Source organism: Kogia breviceps, chromosome 6, assembly GCF_026419965.1.
Source record: "Kogia breviceps isolate mKogBre1 chromosome 6, mKogBre1 haplotype 1, whole genome shotgun sequence".
NCBI classification, from domain to species: Eukaryota; Metazoa; Chordata; class Mammalia; order Artiodactyla; family Physeteridae; genus Kogia; species Kogia breviceps.
Genome location: NC_081315.1, coordinates 84541230 through 84564518, shown reverse-complemented (window position 1 = coordinate 84564518; position 23289 = coordinate 84541230). Strand labels below are relative to the sequence as shown.

The window sequence follows — 23289 nt, the reverse complement described above, 5'->3', positions numbered from 1 at the left end:
AGTAAGGTTAAACTATATTTTCTTTTTTAACTTTTTTAATAGACATATATCATATACAAGCATATATAAAATGTATTGTTCCAGTTAAAGAATAATAAACGAACACCTATGTATCTATCACACAGATTAAGAAATAGAATATTAGCAACAACTCTGAAGCACCCTATCCCTCCCTGCCCCTACATACTCCTTTCACAGAGGTTAAGCACCACATTGAATTTTGTTGCATTAGCATACAGTATACATATACATGGACTATATTGTAGGTATTCACCTATGACTTGATTTTTTTGCAGAATATGTTTTAGTCGTGTTGCTACACATGGCTGTAGTTAATTATTTGTGGTACATTTTGAATGAATATACTACAGTTTATGTATCTATTCTTCTGACAGTGAGCATTTGGGTTGTTTCTGTTTTTGCTGTTCTGTATAATATTGCTATGAACCATAACTCTCATACATTGTTGGTAGAAATGTAAAATAGTTACAACCACTTTGGGAAACATTTTTATTTTCTTTAAGTTAAACATATACTTAGCACATGACCCAACAATTCTACTCCTGGGAGTTTACAAAAGAGAAATAAAAACACATGTCCACACAAATACATGTACATGAATTTTCATGGCACCTTTAAAATTTATAATAGCTAAGAACTGGAAAAAATCCAAAAGTCCAACAACTAGTGAATATATAAACAATTCCTGACATATCCATAGAATGAAATACTACTCAGCAACAAAAAGGAAGAAAATGCTGATACAAACAACAACACGGATGAATCTCAAATGCATTATGCCGAAGGAAAGAAGCCAAACACAAGTGACTATGTACTAATGTGATTCCATTCATATGAAGTTCTAGAAAGTGGAAAACTATATTGATAGTGGGAGAAGGGTTCTTCTGCAAGGGAGAAAGAGGGACATTTTGGAGGTATTGGAAAGTTGTATATCTCGATTGTGTTGATAGTTACATTGCTGTAAACATTTGTCAAACCTCAAACTTTACACTTAAAAATGGCAGCATTTTATTATATGTAAATCATATCTCAATAAAGCTTATTTTAAAATAGCACTACTATGACTATTCATGAACATGTCTCCTGGTACACAAATACAGAAGTTTCTCTAGCATACGTATTGAAAGAAATTGCTGGGTATTCAGTATGCACATCTTTGATTTTACTAGAAAATGCCAAATCATTGTACAAAGCGTTTGGACCAATTTAATCTCCCACCTGCAGTGTATAAAGATTTCCCATTGATGCATATCTTGGCCAGCACTTTTCAAGTTTTGACAATTCAGTGAATGTTAAATAGAGCCTCATCATGGTTTAAAAGTGCATTTTCCTGGTTTTCCCTACTTTTTCTATTTTTCCATTTTTCTGGTAGGTTGTTTGTCTTTTTCTTATTAATGTCTAGGCGTTTTTAACTTTCCTTTTTAAAATTTTAAGAAGTTCTTTACATTTTTTATCAAGATATCTTCTCACAGTTTGTACCTTGTCCATTCATTTTCTTTATGATCTTTTAGTTAAAGGAAGCTCTTAACTTGAATGTATTGAATTTATCAATCATTTTCTTTACAATTTGTGCTTTGTGTCTTGTTTAAGAAATCCTTCTCCTGGACTTCCCTGGTGGCACGGTAGTTAGGAATCGCCTGCTAATGCAGGGGAGATGGGTTCAAGCCCTGGTCCAGGAAGATACCACATGCCTCAGAGGAGCTAAGCCCATGCCCCACAACTATTGAGCCTGCACTCTAGAGCCCACGAGCCACAACTACTGAGCCTGCGTGCCACAACTACTGAAGCCTGCGCACCTAGAGCCCATGCTCTGCAACGAGAGAAGCCACTGCAGTAAGAAGCCTGCACACCACAACAGAGTAGCCCCCACTCGCCACAGCTAGAGAAAAACCCGTGCAAAGCAACGAAGAAGACCCAACACAGCCAAAAATAAATAAATAAATTTATAAAAAAAAGAATTCTTCTCCTTTAAAAAGATCTTCACCCACATGGTCTTCTAAAAGTTTTGAAGTTTTGCCTTTTATGTTTAAGTTCTTAATCTATCTGATATTGTGTACAATATGAAGTAGGAAACCAGATTAATTTCTCCAGATTATCACATGTGATAATCAATTGTACTACCAATTATTAAGTAGTCTATCTTTTCCCCACTATCTGTAATGACATCTCTATAATCTATCAAAGTATCCATGTATGTATGACTGTGTTTCCGGGTTCTCAATTTTGTTCCGTCGGTCCACTTTTCTATCTTGGCAGAGATATCTTACTGACTTATTTACTTTTGCTCTGTAAAGCTCTTATATCTGACAGGAAAAATCCCCTCACCTTGTTCATTTTCTTTAGGATCATCTTAGCAATTCTTGGCCCTTTGCTCTTTCCAATACATTTTAGAATCAGCTTACTAAGTTCAGTGAAGAACCCAGTTGTGATTCTGACATGAATCTCAAAATCAGTTGGAAAAAAAAGATATGCTACTGAGTTTCTCCTATCACTCCTTTCTTCCTTTCTTTCTCTCTATTTATATAGGCATTCTTTGATATCTTTTAATAAAGTTTCCAAATTTTCACCATTATGGTCCCATATATCTTTTGTTAGATTTCCTCCCAGCTACCTTATTTTTTGTGGCTATTGCCAATAGTATCTTTCAAGAAATATGTTTTCTGTTTATTAGTGGTACACGGAAATACAGTTGACTCTTGGATATCAATTTTATTTTTTACCACTTTGTAAACTTCCTTATTAATTTTCACTTTTCCTATAAATCTTTTGAGTTTTCTATGCAGATATGCATGTTGACTGCAGATAATGACACCTTTATTTCTTGCTTTTCAATCCTTATACCTTTTATTTCTTTTGCTTGCCTTAAGGCACTGACTAGGACTTCCAGTACCATGATAAATAGAGGTGTTGAGAGCGGACATCCTTGCTCGCTCCTGCATGCTTATGATGTTCAACGCTGAGAGTGATGTATAATCATTTTTAGATATCCTGTTTCACTTTAAGGAAGTTCTCTTCTATTCCTAGTTTGCTAAGAGTTTTTAATTATAAGCGTTGTTGAGTATAATTGAATGCTCTTTCAACAACTATTTAGATGACTATATAGTCTTTCTTCTTTAATCAGTTAATACAGTGAATTACATTATTAGATTTTCTAATGCTAACTCAATCTTGCATTCCAGGAATAAATCTAATTTGATCATTTTTATACATTGCTGCAATCAGATTCTTAATGTTTTGTTTAAATGTTTTTTACCTATATTTATAAATGAGATTGGCCTGTAGTTTTCCTTTTTGTCTTTGTTGGGTTTGGATACCAAGATATACTAGCCTTAAAATTAAATTGGAAAATGTTCCCCTTTTTCTATTTTCTAAAAAGGTTTATTATAAAATTGCATTTATGCATTGCATGGGGAGATCAGCTTAGTGCTTTGTGACCACCTAGAGGGGTGGGATAGGAATGGTGGGAGGGAGATGCAAGAGGGAGGGGATATGGGGATATATGTATATGTATAGCTGATTCACTTTGTTATACAGCAGAAACTAACACAACAATGTAAAGCAATTATACTCCAATAAAGATGTTAAAATAAATAAATAAATAAAATAAAAATAAAATTGCATTTATCTGTTCAATCCATTTCTTGAAAGTTTGACAGAACTTGCATATAAAAGCATCTGAACCTAGTGCTTTTTCAGGAAAATTAAACCACTGGTTCAATTTTCTTTATTGCTGTATGATTCTTGGGTTTTCCATTTCTTCCCAAGTAACTTTTGGGTAAGTTATATTTTTCAAGAAATGTGTCTTTATATTTTAAATTTATTGACTTAAAGTTATTCATAATAATCTCATTATATTTCAAATTTCTATGTCCCTTTTTCATTCCTAACATTTGTTACTTGTGCCTTCTCTTTTTTGATTATTCAGTTTTAGTAAGCAGAATAATGGCCTCCCTAAGATGTCCGTATCCTAATTCCCAGAACCTGTGAATATGTTATATTACATGGCAAAGAGGAATTAAGGCAAAAGGTGGAATTCAAGTTGCTAATGAACTGTTCTTAAAATAAGGAAATTATCCTGGGTTATCTGAGTGGGCATAATGTAATCATACATGTGTCAGATGGGAGAAAACCTCAACAGGCCATCCCAGGCTTTGAAGATGGAAGGAAGTCACAAGCCAGGGAAAGCAGGCAGATTTCAGAAGCTGGAAAAGACAAGAAAATAAATGTATTCTTTCCTAGAGCCTCTGAAATGAATGTAACCCTACTAACACCTTGATTTTAGCTCAGTGAGAACTCTGTGGGACTTCTTACAGGCTGTAAGATAATATATTTGTGCTGTTTGAAGCTACTGTTTGTGGTCGTTTGTACAGTGGCCATAAGAAACTAATACATCAGTCATTCCAGAAGTGTGTCCATTTAATTAGTCTTCCCAAAGAACCAACTTTTGAATTTATTGATCCTTTCTATTGTATCTTTTAATTTCATTGACTTTTGCTTTTGTCTTTATTATTTCCTGCCTTCTACTTTCCTTGGGTTTATCTCACTGTCTTTCTTCTGACATCTTACATATAAGTACTTAAAGCTATAAATTTTCTTCTAAATACCTGTCATTTTTATAATATCCCACAAGTTTTGGGGTTTTTTTTTGTTTTTGTTTTTGTTTTTTGTGGTACGCGGGCCTCTCACTGTTGTGGCCTCTCCCTTTGCGGAGCACAGGCTCCGGACGCACAGGCTCAGTGGTCATGGCTCACGGGCCCAGCCGCTCCGCGGCATGTGGGATCTTCACGGACCCGGGCATGAACCCGTGTCCCCCTGCATCGGCAGGCGGACTCTCAACCACTGCGCCACCAGGGAAGCCCCACAAGTTTTAATAGATGTTATTTATTATCATTAATTTTTACCATTTTCTAATTTCCATTATGATTTCTTTTCATCCATGGGTTATTCAGAAGTGAACTTTTTACATTTCCAAATACATTGTTTGTTTTTAGTTTTATTTTTGTTACTAGATTCTAGCTTAATTGCATTTAGTCAGATATATATTAAAGATTGTTTGAAATTTATTGAGGCTTACTTACTTTCATAACCTAGTATGTGGTGAATTTGTATTAATGTTTCAGAAGTGCCCCCAAATAATATGTATTTCCAGATGCTGAGTTAAGTATTCTAAACATGTCATTAGATAAAACAAGTTATATAAATTGTTTGATCATCTGTATTCTTATTATCTGTCTGATTATATTTTATACTGGAGGATCATGTTTAAAATCTCCCACTCTAATAATGAATTTATAAATGTCTCTGTTAAGCTATCTCATTAGGGGCATACAGATTTAGAACTGATAGATATTTTGTGAAGTGAACTCTTTTCCATACGTACTGACCTTCTTTATTGCTAATAATGACTGATCTTAAAAATCCTTCCGCCTGCCGATGCAGGGGACACGGGTTCGTGCCCCGGTCTGGGAAGATCCCACATACCACGGAGCGGCTGGGCCCGTGAGCCATGGCCGCTGAGCCTGCACATCTGGAGCCTGCGCTCCGCAAAGGGAGAGGCCACAACAGTGAGAGGCCCGCATATAGAAAAAAAAAAAAAAAAAAAAAAAAAATCTTATATTAAGACAGTGATACGTGCTTTCTTCAGTTACTATTTGCACCTTATATTTTTCTCATCCTTTTATTTTTATTTTTCTCATATTCTAATGCTTTAGGTGCATCTCATTTAAATGTCATATTGCTGAAATTTTTAAAATTTAACCTGATAATTTTTTGTCTCTTTACCTGGATAGATTTACCTACTTATATTTACTGAGAGCATTGATATATTTGGATTTAACTCCATCATATTGTTTAGTGCTTTCTATTTTTACCACTTTCCCTATTACCTTTCTTGCTATCTATTGATTTAATGATTTTTAAAATTCCATTGTTTTTCCCTTTAGTTATTTGCAGGTTAGACACTATATTTCTATTATTTTAGTAATTTTTAACATGCATCCTTAACAAGTCTAAAGCCAATCAATAATGTTACCCTCTTTCAAACAATATAAGGATCTTAGAATACTTTAACTCTGATCACATCCTTCCTGACTTAAATGCTATTTTTGTATAACATTTTAGTTCTACCTTGTTTTTTCATTGACACACAAATTAGTAGTTAATTTTGTTTTATACAGTAATATTTTCAAAATTTATTTGTATTTACTCATATGTTTATAATTGTTGTCGAGGGTTCTTTTCCTGCCACTTCTTTCATCTCTGTCTTTTCTCCTGGGATTATATTCTTTCTCCTGAAATTAATTCTCTAGCAGTTCCTTCACTGAGGATCTACTGATTATACACTCCCTGTTTTTGTTCATCTGAAGATATATATCTCACCAATTCTAGATTGACAATAATTTTGCCCCAACACTTAGCAGACATTATTCCACTGCCTTCTGATTTTCATTGTTGCTTTCAAGAAGTGAGTTCTCAGCCTAACTATGGTTCCTTTGAAGACAATCTGCCTTTATCTCTGGTTATTTTTAAGATCTCTTTAGGTTTCATGTTCTACAGAATTTCTTTTTGTTTATTCTATCTAGAATTTATTGGGTTTCCTGAATCTGAGGATTTGAGTCCTTCATTGCTTCTGTAAAATTATCAGCCACATCTCTACAAACATTTTCCCCATTCTGTCTCTTCTCTCCTTTCATAGGTTTAATTAGAAATATCTCTCTTTGTTCTCCCATGGAGAGCTGTTTCTAATTCAACTCTGTTTCACATTTTCTATTTCTTTTGTTCTCTGAAATGTGTTCTACATAATTTCCTTAGATCTACATTCCACTTCATTAATTCATTATTCAGTTGCATCTAATCTATTTATTGCATTCCTTGTGATTCTACTTCAAATGATTATATTTTCATAATTAGAATTTCTAGTAGGGTTCTTTTTCAAATCTGCCTGGTTATATTTAATAATATTGTTTCTTAATCATACATTTTGATACCATTTTTAATGTATTGAAACAAATACTTATTTTATATTTTATATCTCATAATTCTGATATCTGAATTCTTTAAAGATCTGATTATATTTGTTGTTTCTGTTGACTCTTGTCAACTGGAGTCTTAATATGTTTTATGATTTTTGATAGTAGCACATGTTCCTTAGAATTTTATTCAGGAATATCTGAGATCTGGTTTGAAGGTATTTTCCTCCAGAGAGGATTGTGTTTGCCTCTACTTGATGTCTAATGGCACCATTAATCCAAAATCACTTTAAATTAAATTTTTGGATTGGGCTTTTGACACCTCATAGACAATGACCCTCAGTATCCAAATTATGACCATCTTGTGTTCACAGACTCTCAAAGGAATTTTTTCCTTACAAAATTTACTTACAAACCAACAGGTTATTTTCCTTGATTACTCTTTCATGGAGCATATCATCTTTTGGGTCCCAGACTTACATGTCCTGCCCATGTATGGCCCAATGAAACTGAGACTCTAGCCATCAGGAATTGGTAGATGCTCCTGAGGTGACCAATTTCTTCACTCTTGCTTATCCACCTAGATTTGTAATTTCTAGTCATTTTCCATCTTTAAGGAGTTTTTTAATTTTCTTATCAGTTCAACTATGTATTTTTAAAGTTTTTAATATGTTTTATCTCGTATTTTTAGATATTTTGTGCCAGAAGTGTTTTTCAAAGTATGACTGCAAGAACAGAAGTCTCATCTATCTGTTGACCTTCAAAAGTAAGTGAGAATTTATAATAAAATCTTCATTGTTTGGCCCACAATAGGAGCTCCAGAAACTACTTTATGTCATATTTTCCCAATACCTAGGTTATTTCTCTGTTAATCAGTTGTCAGGGAACTCTAAGGAAGCATGGATTATTTCAGACAATATATATATTCTAAGTGTTATTGCTCCAATATATTAGATATAAACCAGAGAAGATAAATTTTACCATGAGATGTAGTGAGTACAACTCCTTTGGAGAAGCATTTGGTGATTTCTTATAAAATTAAATATACTCAGCTGTTTCACTACTAGATGGTTATCCAATGAAATGAAGACATATATTTATACAAAGATTTGTAGAAGAATGTTCATAACCATATTTTTATAATAGCCAAAAACTGGAAACAACCCAGTGGTTGAAAAGACAATTGTAGTGCATTTGGACAATGGGCTACTTGGCAATAAACAGAAGGGAACTACTGATGCACTCAATAACATGGATGAATCTCAGAAACGATACACTCAGTAACATGGATGAATCTCAGAAACATTATACTAAGCTAAAGAAGCCAGACCAAAAGTACATACTTTGTGATTATTCCATTTATACAAAGTATAAGGGACTTTGCTGGTGATCCAGTGGTTAAGACTCCACGCTCCCAGTGCAGGGGGCCTGGGTTCAATCCTCTGGTCAGGGCATTAGATCCTGCATGCCGCAACTAAGACCTGGTGCAGCCAAATAAATAAATATTAAAAAAAAAAAAAAACACGAAGTATAAGAAGGGACAAAACTAAACTATGGTGAGCTAGGCCAGAAAGTTGCCTTGGGGTTGGAAGGAGAGTTGATCGGAAAGAGCAGAAGGAATCTTCTGAGATTCTGAGAATGATGACAATCTGTAGCTTGTATGGGGTGATAGGTGCATACAACTGTGAAAATTCATGAAACTGAACACTTAAGACCTTTCCATTTTATTGTATGTAAATTATATCTTTAAAAAAATAGTCAAACCGAATAAAACATAGGCAATTGTTTCTTTTTTTTTTTTTTTTTTTTTTGCGGTATGCGGGCCTCTCACTGCTGTGGCCTCTCCCATTGCGGAGCACAGGCTCCGGACGCGCAGGCCTAGCGGCCATGGCTCACGGGCTCAGCTGCTCCACGGCATGTGGGATCTTCCCGGACCAGGGCACGAACCCGCGTCTCCTGCATTGGCAGGCGGATTCTCAACCACTGCGCCACCAGGGAAGCCCTAGCCAATTGTTTCTAAAGATCTTTCATCATTACTGGATATTCTGTAGCTAAATTCAGCAATTTAAAAATATTAGCTGCCAGAGGTGTAGACAAGATGGCAGAGTAGGAAGATCTTGAGCTCACATCCTCCCATGGGCACACGAAAATTACAAATATTTAGAGGTCAACTATCAATGAGAACAACCTGAAGACTAGCAGAAAAGATTTTTCACAACTAAAGATATAGAGAAGAAAGCACAATTAGATGGGAGGGAGGAACAGAGACGTGATACAGTCAAGACCATGCCTCCAGGTAGGTGGCCCACAAGTGGGAGCATAATTACAACTGCAAAGGTTCTCGCCAAGGAGCAAGGGGTTTGAGCCCCACTTTGGGCTCCCTAGCCCAGGGGTTCTGCACCAAAAACATAAGCCCCCAGAACACTTGGTTTTGAAGGCCAGAGGGGTTTACATATGGGAGATTCAGAGGGCTGTAGGAAACAGAGACTCAACTGAAAATCTCACACTCCCCAAGTCTCAGCACAGAAATAGTAATTTGAAAGAAGCCTGGGTCAGGCTGATCCTGGAGAGCCTCCCAGTGACGTGGGAAGCACCTGGGATTCTTGCTTGTGGACATAGATGCTGGTGGCAGCCTTTCTTGGGAGCTCATTCTACCACAAGAACACAGGTGCTGGAGAGTGCCATTTTGGAGTCCTCCCTCCAGCCTATTAGCATCAGGGGCTTACCCACCCACTAGCAGGCCAGCCACTAGCACCAGGCCCCCACAGGCCCCACAGCCAGCTGCACCAGGACCTGGCTCCACCAGCTGGCCAGCAGCCACCACACAAGCAGAGCCTGGCAGCCAACCAGCCAGGGGCCAGCCCCGCCTACCAGAGTGCAAACAGTAGTTGGCCCCCAAACAACGGAAGGGCCCACACAGTCAAGTAAGAAGTACCCCTAGAGCATATAGCTCCAGTGACCGTGAAGGAGTGTTCTCTTGGGCCCCATGAGACTTCTCCTACATAAGGCCACTTCTCCAAGATTGAGAAATGTAAATGGCCTAACAAATACATATAAATAAACACAAAGAACTGGGCAAAATCCGGAGACAGAGGAATATGTTCCAAACAAAGGAAAAAGACAAAATCCCAGAAGAACTAAGTGAAGTTGAGATAAGCAATCTACCCAATAAAGAATTCAGGGCAATGATCATAAAGATGCTCAATGAACTCAGAAGAATAAATGAACACAGTGAGAGGTTTAACAAAGAGAAAATATAAAGAAGAACCCCAAGGCTAAAGAATACAATAACTGAAATAAAAAACACACTAGAAGGAATCAACAATAGATTAGATGATACCGAGAAACAGATTAGCAAACTAGGAGACAAAGTAGAGGAACCAAGAACAACCAAGAACACTCTATCCTGCAAGGCTATCATTCAGATTTGTAGGAAAGATAAAGAGTTTTACAGATAAGCAGAAGCTAAGAGTTCAGAACCACTAAACTGGCTTTACAAGAAATATTAAAGGGACTTCTCTAAGTGGAAAAGAAAGACCACAACTAGAAATATGAAATTACAAAAGGAAAAATCTCATTGGTGAAAGCAAACAGTAGACTAACCACTTATATTATGATGGTTAAAAAACAAAAGTAGTAAAATCATCTATAGCTACAATAAGTAGTTAAGGGATACACAAAACAAAGAAATGTAACATAGGATGTCAAAGGCATTAAACATTTGGGAGATAGTAAAAATGCAGGGTTATTATAATACACGCAAACATAAGAGATCATCAACTTAAAACAATTACATATATTATAGGTTGTCATATATACCTCTTGGTAACTACAAACCAAAAATCTATAATAGATACTCACACAAAAAACGAAAAGGGAACCCAAACATAACACTAAAGATAATCATCAAATCACAAGAGAAGAGAGCAAAAGAAGAGGAAAGGAACAAAAAAGGACTACAAAACAACCCCAAAACAATTAACAAAATGTCAGTAAGTACATACCTATCAATAATTACTTTAAATTTAAGTGGACTAAATGCTCCAATCAAAATATATAGCATGGCTGAATGCATACAAAAACAAAACCCATATACATGCTGCCTACAAGAAACTCACTTCACATCTACAGACACACGCAGACTGAAAGTGAGCAGATGGAAAAGAATGCTCCATGCAAATGAAAAAAGAAAAATGAGGTAGCAATAATTATATAAGACAACATAGACTTCAAAACAAAGACTATAACAAAAGCCAAAGAAGAACATTATGTAATGATAATGGGATCAATCCAAGAAGGTAAAACAACTCTAAACATATATGCAATCAACATAAGAGCACCTAAGTACATAAAGCACATATTAATAAATGTAAAGAGAGAAATTGACAGTAACACAACAACAGTGAGGGACTTTTAACACCGCACTTACATCAATGGACAGATCATACAGGCCTAATATCAATAAGGAAACACTGGCCAACAGATTAGAGCAGATAGACTTAATAGATATACATAAAACATTCCATAGAAAACATTCCATAGAAAAGCAGCAGAATACACATTCTCTTCAAGTGAGCATAAAATGTTCTCCAAGATAGAGCTCATGCTACTCCACAACACAAGTCTCAGTAAATTTAAGAAGACTGAAATCTTATCAAGCATCTTTTCTGACTACAACAGTATGAGACTAGAAATCAACTACAAGAAAAAAAACCTGCAAAAAACACAAACACATGGAGGCCAAACAATATGCCGCTAAGTGACCAATGGGTCACTGAAGAAATTAAAGAGGAAATCAAAAAATACCTGGACAAATGGAAATGGAAACACAACAATCCAAAATCGATGGGGTGCAGCAAAAGCAGTTCTAAAAGGAAAGTTTATAGCAATATAAGCTTACCTCAGGAAACAAGAAAAATAAGTAAACAATCTAACCTTACACCTAAAGGAACCAGAAAAGGAAGACAAAGTTAGCAGAAGGAAAAACTCATGAAGATCAGAGCAGAAATAAATGAAATTGAGACTGAAAAAAAAAAAAAAACCCAGAAAAGATCAATGAAACTAAGAGCTGGTTCTTGGAAAAGATAAACAAAATTGATGACCCTTTCACCAGACTATCAAGAGAAAAGGAGGGCTTCCCTGGTGGCGCAGTGGTTAAGAATCCATCTGCCAATGCAGGAGACATGGGTTCGAGCCCTGGTCCAGGAAGATCCCACATGCCGTGGAGCAGCTAAGCCCGTGTGCCACAACTACTGAGACTGTGTGCCTAGAGCCCATGCTCTGCGACAAGAGAAGCCACCGCAATAAGAAGCCCTCACACTGCAACAAAAAGCAGCCCCTGCTCACCGCACGCAACTAGAGAAAACCTGCACACAGCAATGAAGACCCAATGCAGCCATAAATAAATAAATAAAATTTTAAAAAGAGAGGGAGAGAAAAGGAGAGAGAGCCCAAATAAATAAAATCAGAATAGTTACAACTAACATCACAGTAATACAAAGGGATCATTAGAGATTAGTACAAACAATTATATACCAATAAAAAGGACAACTTAGAGAAATGGATAAATTCCTAGAAACGTTCAATCTCCCAGGACCAAATCAGGAAGAAATAGAAAGTATGAACAGACTGATTAGCAATAATGAAATTGAATCAGTAATTTTAAAACTCCCAACAAACGATAGTCCAGGACCAGAGAGCTTTGCAGGTAAAGTCCACCCAACACTTAAAAAGAGTTAGCACCTATCCTACTTAAACTATTTCAAAAAATTTAAAGGGAAGGAATGCCTCCAAACTCATTCTACAAGGACGGCATCACTCTGATACCAAAACCAGATAAAGTCACCACCAAAAACAAAAAGAAAATTATAGGCCAATATCACTGAAAATATTAGCAAACCAAAGTCAATAATACATTAAAAGGATCATACACCATGATCAAGTGGGATTTATCCCAGAGATGCAAGGATGGCATTTTTCACAGAACTAAAACAAATAATTCTAAAATTTGTATGGAACCACAAAGACCCCGGATAGTTTTTTTTTTTTTAATCTTGGAAAAGCTTGAGGTATCACACTGCCTGATTTCAAATTATACTACAAAGCTACAGTAATCAAAGAGTATTACTGGCACAAAACAGATACATAGGGGCTTCCCTGGTGGCGCAGTGGTTGAGAATCCGCCTGCCGATGCAGGGGACACGGGTTCGTGCCCCGGTCCGGGAGGATCCCACATGCCGCGGAGCGGCTGGGCCCGTGAGCCATGACCGCTGAGCCTGCGTGTCCGGAGCCTGCACTCCACAACGGGAGAGGCCACAACAGTGAGAGGCCCGCGTACCGCAAAAAAACAAACAAACAAACAAACAAACAAAAAAACAGATACATAGATCAATGGAACAGAATAGAGAGCCCAGAAATAAGCCCACACTTAAATGGTCAATAATCCATGACAAAGGAGGCAAGAATATGCAATGAGGAAAAGACAGCCTCTTCAATAAACAGTGTTGGAAAAACTGGACAGATACATGCAAAAGAATCAAACTGGAGTACTTTCTCACACCATATACAAAAATAAACTGAAAATGGATTAAAGACTTAAATGTAAGACTTAAGACCATAAATCTTACGAAGAAAGCATAGGCATAAGTTCTTTGATATTGGTCTTATTAATATTTTTGGATCTGTCTCCTCAGGCAAGGGAAGCCAAAGCAAAAATAAACAAACAGGACTATGTCAAACTAAAAAGCTTTTGCACAGTGAAGGAAAATATCAGCAAAATGAAAAGGCTGCCTACTGAATGAGAGAGGATACTCGCAAAGGGTGTATCTGATAAGGGGTTAATATCACAAAGAGCTCATACAATTCAACAGCAAAAAATCCAACAACTAAATTAAAAATGGGCCAAGGACCCAAATAACATTTTCCAAAGAAGACATACAGATGGCCAACAGACACATGAAAAGATGCTCAACATGACTAATCATCAAGTAAATGCAAGTCAAAATCACAATAAGATACCACCACACACCTGTCAGATGGCTGTTATAAAAATACAACAAATAGGTGTTGGCAAGAATGTGAAGAAAAGGATACCCTTGTGCACTACTGGTGGGAATGTAAACTGGTGCAGCCACTATGGAAAACAGTATGGAGGTTACTCAAAAAATAAAAACAGAACTACCATATGATCCAGCAATTCCATTTCTGGGTATTTTTCCAAAGAAAACAAAAACACTAATTTGAAAAGATATATGCATCCCTATATTCATTGCAGCATTATTGACAATAGCCAAGATATGGAAGCAACCTAAGTATCCATTGACAGATGAATAGATGAACAATATGTGGTATACACAGTTGACCCTTGAACAACACAGGTTTGTAACTGCATGGGTCCAAACTTCTACATGGATTTTTTTCAATAGTAAATACTACAGTACTACAAGATCCACAGCTGGTTGAATCTGCAGATGCAGAGCAGAACAGTGGGTGTGGAGGAACTGCGTATTCGGAGGGCCAATTATAAGTTATGCATGGATTTTTTACTTTAAGGAGGGTCAGCACCCCTAACAACTGTGTTGTTTAAGGGTCAATTGCATATACAATGGAATATTGCTCAGCCATAGAAAATAACGAAATCTTGACAGTTGTGACAACATGGATGGACCTAGAGGGTATTATGTAAGTAAAATCAGTCAGAGAAAGACAAATACTGTATTATTTCACTTATATGTGGAATCTAAAAGCAAAACAAACATATCAAAACAGAAACAGACTCATACAGAACAAACTGGTAGTTGTTAGAGGGGAGAGGGGTGAGGGGAAGAGTGAAATAGATGAGAGAGATTAAGAGGTACAAACTTCCGGTTATAAAATAAATAACTCTCAGGGATGTAATGTCCAGCATAGGGAATATAATCAATGATATCATAAAAACTTTGTATGGTGACAGATGGTAACTAGACTTATTGTGGCAATCATTTTGTAATATATAAAGATATCAAATCACTATGTTGTACACCTGAAACTAATATAATATGGTAAGTCAATTATACTTAAATTTAAAATTTTTAATTAAAAAATTCTTGTCTCTAACCACATAAACTGCTAAAATATATGCCATGATAAATTTCTATTCCACAAGAATTAAAATATGCATATTGGTTGCCAGGATAGAAGTTCATGGCTTAGCTGCCTAATTTACAAAGATGTTAGTTAATATATATTGCTTTCCTTTGGTCACAGGTCTGCTTCTTTAACAACTGGCCTAGACTCAAAAGAGTATCAATTTCAATAGCAAAAACTCAATTATATTTCCATTTGAGTACAATAGTTGAAGCTTCTCTAGCAATATTGAAAGGAAAAGGGTGAAAAAATATCATGTTGTGTATGGATGATACATCCATGGTGTTAACCAGATTAGGAACAGGGCAGTCTAGAGAGAATATGGATTTATTCAGAGATCATTTGGGAAAGACAATATAACATATTTCCTAGGAGGAAGGGGCAAGGTTTGGGATCACTTTTAACCTATGGTTGCAGTATATGAATGGCAGGTTTGGGACATAAGAAAGAGACTGGTGGTCTTATTTGTCAAAACGAGGAAAGTAAATGCACACTGTGAAATTCTCCATTGGGGAAAAAAATGGTAGGTAAATGATTCAGGGTAAGGTGATACATATTTTTTAAGTAAAAGATTCTGTGAAATAAATTTCAGAGGCTACACAACCTAAAAGTTTTAGGTTTGTGGTGAAATTCTATGTTTCAAAAATGTAAGATGAGGATAATAATGCCTGGCCTACCTAAATTAAAAGATGGTTGTGAGGGCCTGATGGGAAATACTTCCTTCCAGAAAGCATTTTCTTTTTTATTTCTTTTATAATATTTTTTATTTCCTTTACAATATGACTCAGAAATTTCACTTAAGCACAAATTGAGTGCCTTCTAATGTGGTGGGTACGTCCTAAGTGCTTGAAATATGAACAAAACAGACAAAAAACACCTCATTTTCATTGAGCTTATGTTCTATTTGGAGAAATCGGGCAACAAAAAATATAAACAATAAATAAGTAAATAATATAGGTGGTAAGTGCTATGGAGAAAAGAAACAGAGCGGCATAAGGGGAATATACATTACCATATTAATGTTTTAGAGAAAGCCATTTTTTCTATAAAAACAAAAAAGATATTCCGAGAGAACGTTTATCTACCAATGCAAATGAATGAGACATGTAGTGAGAAAGCTTCCCGAGCAAGGGTTATTGGTATCATAACCTCGCCTATGAGAGAATAAGGCCAATTCTGCCAAAGCAGTGAAAAGCATTATTTTCAGCAGTATTTTTTTTTGCCAGTACATATGTCTAAGATATATATGTAAAAATACCATGTCCATTAATAGCCATTTTAAAACTATAATGATTCAGAAAATTCAGTAAGAAAATCTTTAAAAAAAGCAAATTTATCCGTCTAGGCTTATTCCTTCTTCCTGTAGATTTTCAGAATAGTCTCCCTTGAGAATGATGCTTCACCATTAATGAGTTGAAATATTTAATGAGTTAAAATGAGTTATTATATGTAAAAGTACTTGGTATATAGTACATGCATATGTATGTATAAATATTTGTTAAATTTTTAAAAAACTTTTTAAAATAGTCATGACTATATCCCACACCTGATTTGGGATTACTGATTAAATTATTAATGCATCAGCCAATAAGAAAATAAAGTGCCCATTTTTTGAGAACTAAGATAAGAATTTCTCAAATTAATTGCAGTTACCCTGATTACACTGGTCTTTATAATATAGACATAAGTAATATGTACATATGCTCATGTACTTCAGGGTTTATCCTCTAGTTTGTAAGTACTTGAGGTTCCTTTATCCTTTGTTTTCTTCCATTTCACTGCTCACTATACAGCTATTTCCATCAGAAAATGTGAGGTGGAAGGGAAATGAAAGTTGGTAAACATAGTGTATGTCAGTTTGGCTCTTAAAAGTAAGAGAGGGGCTTCCCTGATGGCGCAGTGGTTGAGAATCCGCCTGCCGATGCAGGCAACATGGGTTCGTGCCCTGGTCTGGGAAGATCCCACATGCCGCAGAGCGGCTGGGCCCGTGAGCCATGGCCACTGAGCCTGTGCGTCCGGAGCCTGTGCTCTGCAACGGGAGAGGCCACAACAGTGAGAGGCCCGCGTAACACACACACACACAAAAAGAAAAAAAAAAAAAAAAGTAAGAGAGGAAGTCGAAACAGCTAGATGAAATTAGGTATGAGGTGTTTTCATCTGTGCTATTCATGGTCCTCGTCCCCACAGTCAGGAATATACTCACATAACTCACTAAAATTTCTGGCTTCAAGAATTTCTGAGATATAAATATGAGTATATTTTATTTGAAATTCAGTAACAATTGCTTCTTTTAGAAAGTGATCCTGCAAGTAGCTAAGGAGAAATATTAAGTGATCATTAGAACTCTGACAATTATTTCTCTTTGTGAATGAAAATGGAAGAAACATCCTCCCCCAGACAGGACTGGAAGCAACCTTTATGTTCCCATTGCATCTTTTTAACGTTGCTATTTTCATGATTACAGTATTGTATTTAATTAGTTACCAGTCAGTCCTCCCCTTGACTGAAAACTTTTTGAAGGAAGAATTGCCTTCATTTTTGTAGCCTTGGGTTCCTAGTACAGTTAGACACTATTCATAAGTGAAAGAATAAATAAATAAGAGATCACTGAGATTTATATGAGTTAACCAGGTCTCTCTCTCTCTCTCTTAAACACTGTAAGTCCACCTAAAGCAGTTTGGTAAAACATCTCTTATTTGGAACAACCCAGCTTCCTTAATTTCAAGAAGCTCTGAATAAAAATATATCCATACCCTTTTATATCTCTATTATCTAATGCAATATAAGAGTATGAAACCGTTATATTAACTACTGTGTCTTAGTATAAGCTGCCTTTCCAATAAACTGAAAACTAGAATAAGCTACCTTGCCAGTGCAAACCAATGCAAAGTCATTAAAAGTCCCAAACACCATTAAAGAAGTTCCCCATCTTTGCTAAAGTTAGACTAAATAGCTTATACTATGTAATTATAATAATTGAATATTCTGTGTAATGATTATTCAGATACATTCTTGATGAAAAATGATCAAACACAGTGCTCTATTTTTAACTTAGACCTTCAGAGGATTTATTATTTTGAAATCAAATCTATTAAACCTGGTGAATACATTATTCCTCATTAAGATTCCTTTTGAATTCATTCGACATGTTAAAGACAGTGTATCGATAAATAATTTACAAGTAAAAATCATTTTATAATATTTATCTTAGAAATTAAAGTGAATAAAATGTAAGAATGGAAAAAAGACACAAGTAACTGATAGGAAAGGTAAGACTACATGGGAAACTCTCAAGGTTAATTTTAGCACTTCTGGAACTCTTTTATCTTATCATCTAAATAATCTTACTAGATATTTTATTTTATTTTATTTTTATTATTTTTTTTTGCGGTACGCCGGCCTCTCACTATTGTGGCCTCTCCCATTGCGGAGCACAGGCTCCAGAAGCGCAGGCTCAGCGGCCATGGCTCATGGGCCTAGCGGCTCCGCGGCATGTGGGATCTTCCCTGACCTGGGCATGAACCCGTGTTCCTTCCCTGCATCGGCAGGCAGATTCTCAACCACTGCGCCACCAGGGAAGCCCTAGATATTTTATTTTATGAAATACATCAGTTAACAAGTCAACTCATTTCATAAGGCAACTTATTGTGATTAAAAATTATTTTTAAAAAGACAAAACAATTATGTGCCCTTAGTTTAATCAATATAGAACTGGATAAAATGAGGCTATATAAACTTGCTCCTGGTGATCCATAAGCCATTATAAAATATAAAGCATTATTATTACACTATTGCATATGTAAAACATTTTGCCTAAGAATCAATTTTTCATTTATGGCAGCTCTGTGCAAAATTCCTTCTGCCGCAAAATGATATTAGGACAAAATGGTGGTTTTCAAACAGTTTTGTTTGTTGGTTCCAAGGAGAATTCCTTTGAAACAAAATTCTCAAATAAATCCATCACAACGGAGGAAGTATCTACGTTGCTCTTGGACGAGGAAAAGAGAAATGGGTATTTTAAATTTTAGGAAGCAGTAAAGGTAGTATTGGAAGCTGTTGTAATCAGTTAAGAAACTAAGAGTACAAAATCATTATCAATGATGGTTGATTATTGTCGAGACATCTGCCCCCAAAAGAAAAACTTTTAACATGCTCTTGTAGTCACCAGTTCTCACAAAACACCAATACTTAGTAAATAGAACATTAAATCTTTTAGACTGATTACCTGGTTTTCATTAGATCCAACCTGATTTTCTTTGGAGGTGCTAGATACATCTATCTGACCTACCTTAGATAGCTATTAAATGAGCTACCCCTCAGCCCACAATAGCTTAAAAATTGAAATAGGTTATCTCCATTCCAATTCTAACTATTCCTTATATATTTTCACTCAGTGCAATCAAGAATTAAAATATATGCTATGATTGCTTAATCTAAGCAACATAATGCCAGAAAACCAAGAGTAATTTGAAAAATTCAATTATTCACAAAATGGACATTCATAGTGTTTATTTATCAAGAAAATTTTTATCTGCTACTTCATATCATATATATGCAATATTAAATAATCATTGCAATATGTCACCAAATGTTATTAGCAAAAGTATTTTCATCTGACCACTTAGTATTATGTATATGCAATAATAAATAATCATTGCAAAAAGTCATGAAATATAAGCTTTTCTCTGATTTTAATCAAATTCATATGATAACTTTTTAATGATAGAACACAACATTTTCTTTTTACTTTTTCTTCTTATAAAATGCTAGGGAGCACAATTACCATTCAAACAATCACACTAATATATTTTCAAATCTTTTACTGACACATAAACATAGTTTAACTTTACATCTATTTATTTTCCTACCCTAGGTTTCAGCAATATCACAATTTTCTGAAATATACACAAAGCTAATTTTGTTCCATTTTTCTCTAGTTGCAAATATGCACAGGCATATACCTGCTTAAATTTGCACCCATCTTATTTTAATAGTATTTTGAAAAAAATCTAAATACATTTCCATAAAGTGACAGTAAGTGATGTGCGTGAAATAGTTGTGATAGAGGGAATTCAAGCATTTTTACATAGTAAATGTTACTTTCTTTATAAAATAATTCCAGAATGTAAAGGCATACTTAAAACTATTTTGAAGGAAACTTTCAAAGAGCAAAATCATATGATGAGATTATTGTAAACTCAATGTTTGAAAGCTAGACTACAGATTTCAAGTATTTCTTTTCATTTTTTCATTTCATTATTGTATGCTACAATACTGAAGTACTGTAAGTACTGTACTATACTGTACTATATAATAATCAACTAAAATTGCAATCTCATTTTATTAGCTTTTCAGACATAGAACTTCAGCCCACGCAACATGTACTCAAAAAAAGGCCTTTCCTGTAACCATTAGCTGACATAATTTTTAAAAATTAAAAAAGAAAAAATAGATTGTAATTAAATACTCACCGTTTGGTGTCTTGAAATATTCTGGCAAAATTAAAATGAACGTGATCACCATGGCCAAAAGTAATTTAAGGAGGGCTGTATTTGTCATGTCTCTTCACATGACACATGTGTTCTCATCAAGTACATTGATGGCATATTTCTTCCTGGTTTAAGTTTCATCTCTGCGGTACTTTGTTTATACAGTTTACCTCATACTCACTTCCTTTTTTATAAAAATGAGGCCTTGAACTGAGACTTCTTCATTTTTGAGTCACTTTCCACTAAGAAAACTATCTTCTAACAAGCACTTTCAAACTGTCTTCTAAACAAGAAAGAATAAAGAAATGATCTCAGGAAATAAAGGGGTCTTGTTCTCATCTAAATTTGAAGCTATTTTCCTACACTTATCAATCTGCGTGAGTAAATATAAACCCACAATATACTCACCAAAAGTGAAATGATGAATGTCAGTTATGTCCAGGTTGTAAGAACATCATTCATTCATTTACTTATTAAGTGATTATTGACCCAATTTTAAGTGCTTGTCCTGGATTCTGGTGTTCAGAAAACAATATGTCTAGAAGACAGTAAACAGTATAAAATGTAAGGATAAATTTAAAAGACACATGTAAAATTTTGGCTCTACTTTACTACATGGTATAAAAGCAATAGAATGGTACTTATTATCATTATACCTATAAATACAGTGATTATTGTTACAGAATCCACATTTTCAGTTCCCATTTCAAAACAAGATCTTTCAGTACAATAATTCCAGTGAAATAAAATGCATTGTCTTAGAATATAAATGAAGGGCAGGCAAAATTCTTGGTGAATATAGAATATGTGCAAACAAGTATTTTTATTCCATTGTTCTTCTTTTCTGGTTTAAAAAAAATTGTATCAGATATGTCCAATCTTTTCTCCCTGCTCATTCCCTCTTGTACCCTCACCACCCATCCATTTCCATTTATCCTATTTCTTGTTCTTTACCCTCCCAGCCCTGAGCTTTATGGAACAATGGGTGAACTCGGGGTAGGAACCAGGGAACAAAGGTCATCCTGTGAATATATTGTGAATATGAATTAACTGTCTTTTCTTCTGATTGGGTGCAACAATTTGTTGGACAAATGGGAATCATGGACCTTAGGACTTGAGTCTAAGAACAGTCGAAATGGGTGTATGATTTCAAACATAGGACTTATTTTATGACCAGCATCAAGGATCATTCAAAGGAAGAGAGGAATTGATGAGAGTTATGGCCTGCACCAATTACTGGACTGAGATATATTGGATTACAGGTCAGGCACTGTCTTCAGTAGAGATTCTGGTAAGGATGGATGGGAAACCCTGTTCCTTAATTCTTACAGGTATCACTAAGTGGTCAGTGGACTCTCTGCATCCCATTTTGACTCTGTTTTGATTCCCTCAGACATTCTAACTCTTATTTATGAATACAAACATTCCAACCATAACTTTACCAATGGCGATAAAATTGATCAAGAAAGTATTTACTTGACATAGCACTATTAAGTCAATCTAATTACTGGATGAATTTTCTTATAAGAGCAGTTAAACCACTTCTATATTTTTCCCCTTTAATTTTGATTTTACTGAAACTACTTTGTTAGTACCTGGCCTTTTCTATGAACGACAGTGCTTTGGTTCATTTATTAATTTTTTTGTCCATATTAAATTTTATGGATTTGTGAGTTTTTTGTTTGTGTGGTAGTATTTCTTATAGATTTGCTTCTTTCCTTGCTACTCCCTTCACCGCAATATGAACTCAGGCTGCTAAACTTATTCCTGAACACCTAGAAGATAAACTTCGCTAGTGGCTTCATGGGTCCTTTGTCAATAATGGGCTGTTCCATGTTCTCTGCAGCTGGCTTCTCTGGTGCTGTGCAGATGGTGGATGTCAGGAGACCAGTCCAGGGTCCCTTAGTCCCAGGCCACTGCCTGGCTGCTCTGAGGATGTAGAGGTTCAGTGTCTCATACCTGGCCTATAATCCATTTGCCAGATACCAGTGTATCATCTCTGATTTAGCAAATCATGAGAAAATTGTGATATTCCTTCAGATATTTCAAGAATCTTTTATTGTCCTAGATTGTTCGATTATATTTTAATTTAATTTTCATAAATACTTTTGATCTTTCTGCTTACAGTTACTAACAGCTTAAAGTGTTAGCAGAACAATAGCCAACAAGAAGTTCCAAGTACCCCTTGGGTCAAATCCTCCAAGATTTAATAGCAAGGGTGAAAAGAGCTGAAATATCTTGCTTTTTCTGACTGCCATAATTCATCCACTAAAATGTTTTATTACTGACATTGCCACATAAAGTATGTCATTAAATATTTGCACTTTAAACACCACCAATCACTAAAATTTAAGAATTAGGCTGCAGTTTCTTATAGGTAATCCAACTTAAAATGATAGTGACTTAGAAATAAATAAACATAGGTTGTGCTAACTCTTGATTTTATTTAACTTTTAATTTTAATTTGAAGGTAGAACTGAAGCAGCAGAAAAGTTAGAAACAAATAAGTAGATAAGCATCTAGTGGTGTAAGAAACTTTGTTTAACAATGTTATTTGTGGCTTTGAAGGCCAGAGATGTAGTAAGCTCTAAACCTTTAAGTGTGTGACTCTGAGTTACTGTTAGAATTTAATGTGAATATTTACCCTAAGTTACTGTGAGAAGCCCAGGAGACTCCCAGAGCCTGAA

At 35.3% G+C, this 23289-nt stretch overlaps 1 protein-coding gene across 1 annotated transcript in view; it reads right to left on the bottom strand.

Moving 5' to 3' along the window:
- The window catches only part of TMEM156 (transmembrane protein 156), a 49017-nt gene extending 28345 nt beyond the window's left edge, over positions 1-20672 (bottom strand). The window contains exon 1 of the mRNA XM_059067097.1: positions 20585-20672. Coding sequence (XP_058923080.1) covers positions 20585-20672 — 88 coding nt within the window. The remainder of the gene's footprint in view (positions 1-20584) is intronic.
- Positions 20673-23289: the final 2617 nt, after the last annotated feature.